General features: G+C 36.4%; 1 protein-coding gene across 1 annotated transcript; it reads right to left on the bottom strand.

Annotated features, from left to right (window-relative positions):
* Positions 1 to 5760: 5760 nt before the first annotated feature.
* On the bottom strand, positions 5761 to 6870 carry LOC137734962 (uncharacterized). The gene has a single exon (XM_068474303.1). It carries the CDS (start codon positions 6761 to 6763, stop codon positions 6035 to 6037), a length of 729 nt encoding a protein of 242 aa, XP_068330404.1. The 5' UTR covers positions 6764 to 6870; the 3' UTR covers positions 5761 to 6034.
* Between the last annotated feature and the right edge of the window lie 2972 nt (positions 6871 to 9842).

The raw sequence follows: 9842 nt of genomic DNA on the forward strand, positions 1-9842 counted from the left end.
ATAAAATGTTTCATTTCCGTACTGTTCAACTCCTTCAATGCCTCAATCCTTCTTCGTAAATATGCAAAGAAAAAAGCATAAGCCACATAACCATATTAGTGAAAATAGTAAAAGAATAAATATGCAATAATGTAATCAATCTTGTTTTGTTTGTATTACAACAATACATAATTACATGTTTTGGGAGAGAAATCAAAGAATAGGAAACAGAGGTAGCAAAAAAACATAAAACAATAAAGATGAGCAGCAATGCCAGTGGAACTGAAAGCATAACACATTGCAAAGGGAGTACATAAATTACAGTTACAACAGACCTCTTCTCTACTTTTCATACTTTTGTTTTTGGGAAAAAAAAATATATGAATGCCTCTATGGAAAAAGAGTTCAGTGAACATCAACGAAGTTGGGAAATGAATCCCAGACATGCATGACATCTTATATTCATCACTGAATAACAACTGAACAAAAAAATTAAAGGAATGAAAACTGAACAAAACAAAAAAGATACTCTACGAAGTCTTTAAATAAAAAGCATGATTGACATAATCACTGTGGCTTGAGGATGTCACATCGTGCGAAGAAAAAGTGAAAATTTACCAACAAATGAAAATTGAACCAAAGATTTAGCAAGAAAAGTAAGGAAAATTATTAAGACATACACTGAAAAATCGAAATTCTTTTAACTCCGTTAAAGAATGTCAAAAAATTAAGGTAGAACTTGCAGAACTTGGTTACCACAATTTGAATGAAAAGTTGAACATCAAAATCACCTTTCCAATTCAATCCCAAAAGAAAAATCGCTATTGACTAACCATGACTGGCCTGCTATTTTTTTGTCAAATAATCAAAATTTTCAATAAATATCGGGAGGAAAATGTGAGATATATCTGAAGGAAATACCCGTTGCAATTCTTTCAATTCCATCTTCTACTCGCAAAACTGCTCGTTTCTTTTCTGATGTTGTGTGTGAGAACAATACGAATATCAAAAGTACATAAAGCATAATACATGTAAACAATTAGCTATAAAATTTAAGAGCGAAATAATATATCTAAATAGAATTAGCTAAATCGTTTTAAACACAAAATCAGCCAAAAGTAATAAAGAATTAAATCATAACCAAAACCTATCGATGATTGTTCATGCTTGCTCTGCGTTCCAACCAAAATCTGCATTGAACAACTAAAAAAAAAAAAACATAGAGAGTAGCATATTGATTGATTATGCCAACATCAAGCCAAACAATGAAAGAGTGGGTAAAGAGATAGAGGAATATAGAAATAAAAATCCAAAATAAATAACTTAAGAGAAGAAACCAATGGTATAGATTTAGAAATTTTTTTTTTTTTAAGGGGGATAACGAGTGGCAAGTCAAGGTTATCCACCCCTTTCCGGGCCGGGAAGACTCACAAAAGCATTTCAGCCTCTCCTAACACAAATCTGACTTCCACACCAGTAGCAGGTTTCGAACCCAAAACCCGTTCGTATTGCTTCTGCCATTTTCTTTTCTTGTATTCCTGTGTGGTAGTCTGGTAGATGAATATGAGGGGCGGTTATGAGTAACTATTCAAGAAAAATTGAGTTGGAAATAAATCCAAACTCATGCAATATTGCTTTGCAAAGAGAAAATTGTCGAGTTTATTTGTTACATATGAATACTAACATGCAATATTGAGTGTGACAAACTTTGTTATATTGAATATGGTGACAACGTACAAAATATTCCAAAATAATGACGCAAAAGAATATATGATAAAAAGGACAGAGAAAATAGAAACGAAAATACCACTCAAGCAACTAATGGCATTTGGATTCTTTGTATCCTCTTGAAATGAAATGGGTTGAGAGCCTCATCACATCTTTATGCTGCAATTCAAAAAAGCATGATCAAATCTCGGAATTGATTAGCAATAGAAGAATCGAATGGACTACTGAAAAAAAAACCCAAATAAACTAAAACTGCAAGGAAAAAAAAAAACAAAAATAATATTTGAATGTCTGAGATGATTGAAGAAGTGATGGAGGAAGAAATAATATTTGAAGGAGGAGTGGAGTTTGATTCAAACTGAAACAGGCTATTTTGAAAGTGTGGGAACGTGTTGCAGCAGTTGTGAAAGAGTAGGAATGTGTTGCAGTGTGTTTCAGATTATAACTCAGCTCAACTTGATAACTGATTTTATCAAACTATCCTTTGGACTGATGAAACAATTTTTCACGTCAATTTTGGACTCTTTACCCGTTTGTCCTCATTTTCTAATTTTTTTTAGGTTTGATTGTGAAGGAAACAAATGAGCATTTTAGGGGTTTAGAATGCTTCACCTATTTTGACTTCTAACTTTATACATATAAAGTGGTTCAGTATTGGATCTCAAACCGAAAATGGGATCCCAAATCCCAAACCGAAAATTTTCGGGACAAGAATTTGAAGACTAATCTCAAACCAAAATTTCTCAATTTTCCGGATTCTCGAAATGTTTTCAATATTTCAGGATGGATCGGGATTGGATTTTCGGTTTTGGGTTGAAATTTGAGATTCATGGGCTACGGGCTAGAATTTGCGCTAACTGCCTTAAATTTTGTTCTCCAATTTCATATCAATTGATATTTAGGCTTTTTACCTCATACCAATTTGAAATTTCATACCAATTGAAATACCAATTCATTCATACTAAAGTCAAATTGATGTTCCAAAGCTCCAAGCTACTTAATTTCATACTTCTATTTCTAATATAGTTTGTTATCAAACTACTTAAATTCAAGGGTTAATTTCAGTTTACTACACCGAAGTTTTGTGGTTTTCAACATTTGGTACATAAAGTTTTTTTAATCCCAAAGTCATACCTCAAGTCTTAATTTTGGGACAGTTTCACACATCCGTTAAGTTTTCCATTAGAATTTCTGTTAACTGATGATGTGGCACCCACATGAACAATAACTGAACCCCACGTGTAAATATGGGCCCACGTGAATATTAAAAAAAACTATAAAAAATTATTAAAAAAAAAAATAACCTTGGTCTTTTACCTCCCCCGACCATCCCTCCCTTCTCCCACCCTTCTCTCCTCTGCACCCTCACTCCCTCACTCCTCTTATCCCTTCCACCTCACCGCCACCCTACCAAACCCATAACCAGTTTCTGCACCCCTGCCTCAAGGAACACCTCACCGGCCTCGACTCCGCGGCCGGCACCCACCAAGAACCCTTGACCTAGAACCCTCATTATGGGTCTTAGCTCCGGAGAAGCAAGTCATGTTTTGGAACGAGACTCGAATCATCGTCAACCAACGCCCCAGACCTGATCCGGCACAATTCATGTAATGTCAAGGCCCGGAACACTCTGTCCGAGCTCTTTAACATCAATGACAACCGCAAAGAAGTGCCGAGAAAGTTCCATGTTAAATTGAGAGATGAGGATACGGACAACGGTGGAGACGAAGCCAGGGTTTTGGATTTGGATGCGGATGCAGATTCGGAGTTCAAGACGGGTGAGGGTAGGTATTCGAAGGAAATTGCAGGGAAGATGAAGAAGGCTGAGCAAAAAGATGAAGCAAGGGTGGTGGAAGTAGAAGACCAAGAAGGCTGAGAACGAGGGTTTCGTGGTGGAGAAGAGGAAGGAGACCCAGTCCGAAGTAGGAGAGTGCACATTCTTTGGCGGTCAAGCCCAGCAACCCTTCCGCCTTCCAAGCCTTCAAAATGATAATTTGGGCGTCGGGTTGGGGTTTTTGCTTTTCGGTAGAAGACGGGTTGTCGAGGGAAGAAAGAAGGGAGGGGGTTGGGGGGAGGTATAAGACGGGTGGGGTTTGTTTGTTTGTTTTTTTTTTATTTTTTTTTTCTTTTGGTACTTTTTTAATATTGAAGTGGCCCATATTGACACATGGTGCTCAGTTGTTATCCACGTGGGCGCCACATCATCAGTTAACAAAAGTTCTGACGGAAAACTTAACAAATGTATGAAATTGTCCCAAAATTATGACTTGAGGTATGATTCTAGGATGAAAAAAACTTCATGTACCAAATGTTGAAAACCACGAAACTTTAGGATAGTAAATTGAGATTAACCCTAAATTCAACATTCAACATGCATTCAACCAAAATAAATATATATTTTTCGATTTGGTTTGGGATTTTCGAACTATTGAATATGTAATCCTGCTTCCTATACCGAAAGGTTCAGAATTGGTTTGGTATAGATCCCAAAAATTTCAGTGTTATCGGTTTGAGAATTTTTTGGTATGGGATCGGGATTTTTTTGGTTTGGTTTGAGATTTTCGGGAAAAAATTTTAGTCCTAAGAAGATATAGATAATAATTTTTTGCGTAAATCACATTTTACCGATAAGTTTGAAGGATATTACGATCTCGTATATCATCTTTAAAACATTTCATTCTCATACATAAACTTTATTTTAATTAAAATTAGCATTTGCCTAAGCACTTTGTGTGTATGAACACATTTTTTTTAGAAAATGAGAAGGAGAGGGAGGGAGAGAACGTGGGGGAGTGGGAGATTTTGTTTTTTTTGGTTTTTAATTTTTTTTAATTTTTAATATATTAAATGTATTTTAACATCATTTATAGGTGAGACTTCAATAAAAAATAGTAAAATTTAGACCTATGAAATTACATTATTGCCTTTTTTTTTTTAATGATAGAAGACTAATTTGTTTTTCACCATTTTTTTATTGACAAAGAGTGTTTCATTAATCAATAGGGATTTCATACAAACCGTTACATTTACTTTATACTTTGCTGCTAAATTTGTTCTATTTGGATGAAAAAATTAAAAAAAAAGTAATTTACAATAAATTAATTAATTGAAAAAAAAAATATCAGAATCATCTTCTTCTCCATTTTGACGGTTCCCACTCGTCTTCTCCTTCATCTTCTCCAAAGTCGATATCTAGCAACAGCAATTAATTTTCCAGATCGAAAGATCCTTCTTCCCCACTCCATCCGTCTCTTCCCCACTCCAAAGTCGATATCTAGCAACAGCAATTAATTTCTGGCATTTCTGCGATCTAAGAAAAGCAGATCTCGCGAGTCTCCAGTACGGCTTCGCACCGTGAGGGGTTGATAGATCAGTTTCGATGCGTGCGGTAGTTTGACAACAGATTGTCGCGCGGTGCAGGAATACAATGCAGCAGGCGTGCGAGACAAAACGAGTAAGAGTCCTTGTCGAAGTTCAAACAGCTACTCCGGCACTGATTTCAGATTGAATTTTCTAGTACACGGTTAATTAGTCAGTGTATGTTGTTCTTGTTTTAGATTTTTATAGAGAGAAAATTATGGGATCTGGACATGGGGTTTATTTAGTTGGGGCTTTCGATTTGGATGCCTTGTGGTTAATAGAGAAGAAAAATGTATGAACTCAATGGAATTCAATGGTGCGGAGCAAATGAATCGTTGGTGAATACTGGGATAAGGGATGGAGGGAAATCCAAGCAAGGAAGCAGAGAGAATAAAATTAAAAATAAAAAAGAAAACAAATTAAAAGAGTATGAAAATGTTGAGTTTAACAATAGGGTAAAATAAATAGTACTATGTTTGATTTTTTAGTGTAAAAATGTAATTTTTTGTTAAAATAAACAGTACCGTGAATTTTTTATTAAAAGTTCCAAATAAAAATTGATTTTCTATTAATTAATCTTTTTTATTTGTTTTTTATTCACATGCTGTAATGTTGGTAGCAACGTCAGTATAAATGTAGATTTTATATTTGTCACATCATTATTTAACGAATAACTTGACAAATTTTCTAACGGATATATGAAATTGAAATGAAATAAATGTAAAGAGATACATGAAATTGAAATGAAATAAAAGTAAATGTATGATTGAAATGTTTTCAAGATATTGTATAAGGTTGTAATTGAGCCCAAATTTAAGGTAGTAAATCATAATTCTCAATCTTAATTTATCAATAACTAAATTGATGACTTGTATACTGTTACCATTTTTTAATGTACAATATACGGTTATAAATTTACAAAACCGGAAGTAATTAGCGAGGGTGAAACTGAATCATAGGGAATTGATCAGAGGACGGAGCCTTCGTGAATGGTTGACAATCTAAGCCTAAAAGAACGAGTAGCCAACTTTGCCTTTCTCGATGTGTATCTCCGCAATTTCCTAACCGACGATGACCCACCGCCGCGGCCGCTACAACTCATCATCTTCTGGCCTTTGTACGCTAATGACCCTCCACCTCCAATCGTTAATCCATTCATGCTCAAATCACCTCCGTCGCCCTCGGCCGACGAGTTTGCATATTTATTATTATTCATCTCAATCACCGGAGAAATGCGGGCCGTTTTGTAATTACGGTATCCGCTTCCCTTATTTTCCTTTTTGTTTCCCTTTTCTTTCTTGAAGGAGGAAGAAGAAGAAGATGCATTGGTATTAATTTTCTGGAGGGCAAGGCTGGCTCTAACCGCCAGGGCCGCCATATCGGTGGCGCTGAGGCGGCGTTGAAGCTTGGATCTGGGGAGTACGAAGTAGATCTGATTGGCCTCCAGCGGATCTTCGGAATCTAATGCCGGAATGTAACTGTCGTAATACAAACTGTCGGAATGACATATAAACAAAGACGAAGACAAAGACGACGATTGGTCGGCCTCAAGGACTTCGGAGACATTAAGGGGAACCGGGTATTCGTGGACACTTGCGTTCATGTAGATTACTTTGGCAGTGGACGACGATTCATCACCATCTCTTCCGCTAGAACTAGTCCCCCTGACGAGGACTATAGACCAGCATCCACCCATTATATCTTATGTACTTCCACAATGCTGAGCGACTGATGAGGCACAAGGCCAGGCAAGGCACTGAGCGAGATTAGAGAGAGAGAGAGAGAGAAAGAGAGAGAGAGAGAGAGAGAGAGAGAGAGAGAGAGAAATGTGAGGAGGACTAGTGGAGGAGAAGGGGTGGTCTATAGAGAGGAAATCAGGAAAGAAATAGAGAGGAAATTAACTTGGAAAGAAAGGAAATAGAAAGGAGAGGAAATTGTGTGGCAAGTGCGAAGTGGCTGCAAAAGCCTAAAGGGAAAGGGAATGGGAATTGCGTAAGCGAGGTCGTAAAGCAGGAAAGGACAAGCGGAGTTTTCAAATTTTGAGACTTTTCCTATTTTTCCTTCTGCAAATTAGAAAAAGCAGATGACGCCCGATTCCTCCTCGGTCCTCCTAAGCGATGACGTCAAGACGCGGTTCAATCTCTCTCTCTCTCTCTCTCCCCAGTCAACTTGTGCTGCGCGATATATCAAACACGTGTTTGGCTTGGGATGCAAGAAAAAGTAACCCTGGTACAAGAATTGAACAAGGTCTGAAAACCACCCAACCAAGACACACCAGATACAGACAATGACCATACCCCACCAGCTCAATCACCTTAAACAGTTAACACAAACTAGTTGACCGTTGACCATTTATCCAAACCTCGTCAACCCAAAAATAACTTTAAACAGAAACTAACATCAAATATTGACACGTACATCCGTACACAATGAAAACATTTCCGCGTCGTCTCCCCATCTTCTCCATTTCTCCAGCATCCCTCTCTCTCTCTCCATCTCCATCTTCTACTCTACAATATCTGAGCTTGAGTCCATGTCCACGTACGCTTGAGTCAGCACCATCATAATTTGCTCCTCCGTGTACGACGCCGCTGCCTGAATCCAACCAAGATGGCCCAGTGGCGCAGCCACCAACATCTGAATCGGATTAGGAATTGGAATTGCCGTCAATCGTCGATGGGTAGCGTCGAATCGAGATGACGAGCTTTGGTTAGGAATTTTAGGGCACAGGTTTGAATCCCAGCTTCCAAAGCATCTTTCCTACATTTCAAAGCATTATCTTTGCTTCTATTCATCTCAAAAATTTATCAGAAGACCAACAAAAAGCCCAAATTTGCCCAGAGAAGATGGCAGTGGGGGAGTGGGTTGTGGTTTTGGTGGTGAAGGAAGCGGGGAAGCAGCTGAATATTGTTGGGAAGAAGGGTGAGGATGCATGGTTGGTAGGGATGGGGCCCACAGTGTATTAGCTTTAGGTGTCAGATGATGGTGACGGTTTAATAAGCTATTAAGTCGGATAAATTATATTCGACACATCATTCAGTTAGTGGCGGATAAATCCTATCGGTTATATCCCTCCAGGAATTCCTAGCGGATATTTATTGTCATATTCAACTGCCATAAAATTAGTAATAACCGCCAGTATTTTCGAATTTTTTGTAAAAATATTTTTAACAGATTTTGGCAGTTTTTAAGTTAATGATGGTGGTTATAACCAATAGAAATTGATTATTTTATTATTTTAGTATTTTGACGATTATTATTTTAGTATTCTGGCTGTTATAATCAACAGAAATTGACTATTTTATTGTTTTTACGGCAATTTTTTTTCAATTTGTTGTTCATTCAGATTTCTTCTTCTTGCTCATCTTCATTTTACTCATTTCTTTCTCTTCATCTTCAATCAATTTATTTTATTCACTTAAATTGTTATGAAGAAATTGAAATAAATATTATTTATAAATATTTATATTAAATTGACAATATTTAATATACCATAAATTGGTAATATTTAGTAATATAGGTATATATTATGTTAATTAATTAAATATTTCACTCTATTGCTATGAGGCTATACAAAACTTGAATTTAATAAATAATCAAAAGTGTTGATAAACATAGTTTTGTTAACCTTTTATTGTTTTTTTTTAATTTTTTTTACTATGATAGGTGTTGGAAATTAAATTGCAATTGTGATAGTTTGAGGTTGAAAGATAGGGATTAAAATTTTTAATAGTTATACCTACATGATAGGGATTGAAAGATTGTAGGCATCTTAGTTTCAACATAATATTTGCTCTCGTACAGTGGTAAAACATGGAAAAGAATTGGTTGACATTACTGCGAATTTTGGAAGCGTATACAGATGGAATTAATTTGTTTTTGGATCAAGCAGTTGCGAATGGTGCTAGTCTTAATAAGTTTAGATGTCCTTGCAAAAGATGTTGTGATCGATATACTTTTGTTAGAAAAACTATTGTCGAACATCTTGTGTTGTATGATATGGATAAAGATTACAAAAATGCTTCGTGGCGACATCATGGGGAACCTTTCATTGGAGAGCAAAATATGGGGATTGGAGAAGATGAAACATGAGATCGGTTGACTGGTATTCATGATGTTCTTAATGATGTATTTGTCCAACCATTGACAGAAGAAGGGGTTGGGCCGTTTACTGAACCCATTTATGGGGAAAGGCGTCCGGAAGAGGTCGAGACTTTTTTTAAGGTGCTTGAAGAGGCAGATCAAGATTTGTGGCCAAGTTTGTAAGGAATTTAAAAAATTGGAGGCGGTTGTAAGATTATATCAGATCAAGTGTTTAGCAAGAATGTCGGACGAGATCTTCACCACGGTACTCAAATTAATTAAAAGAATGTTGCCTGATGGAGATTGTTTGCCTGAATCTTGTTATAAGGCAAAAAAAACTTATAAATGACTTGGGTCTGACGTATGTGAAGATTGATGTGTATCCCAATAATTGCATGATCTATTGGAAAGACACTACGGAGTTGACCTATGCTTAGTTTGTGGTGAATCAAGATATAAGAATGTCAATGAAAAGGATGGCTCTAGAAAAAAAAAAAATCGCAGCTAAGGTTATATGGTATTTTTCTTTAAAATCACGATTGCAGCGGTTGTATATATTGCAGCATACGGCTGAACATATGAGATGGCACACAATTGAATGTCCTAAGGATAGATTTATGAGACATCCTTTAGATTCTCTAGCATGGAAGCATTTGGATAATTTATATCCGGAGTTTGGGTCAGAAATTCGA

Source organism: Pyrus communis, chromosome 5, assembly GCF_963583255.1.
Source record: "Pyrus communis chromosome 5, drPyrComm1.1, whole genome shotgun sequence".
Lineage (NCBI taxonomy): Eukaryota > Viridiplantae > Streptophyta > Magnoliopsida > Rosales > Rosaceae > Pyrus > Pyrus communis.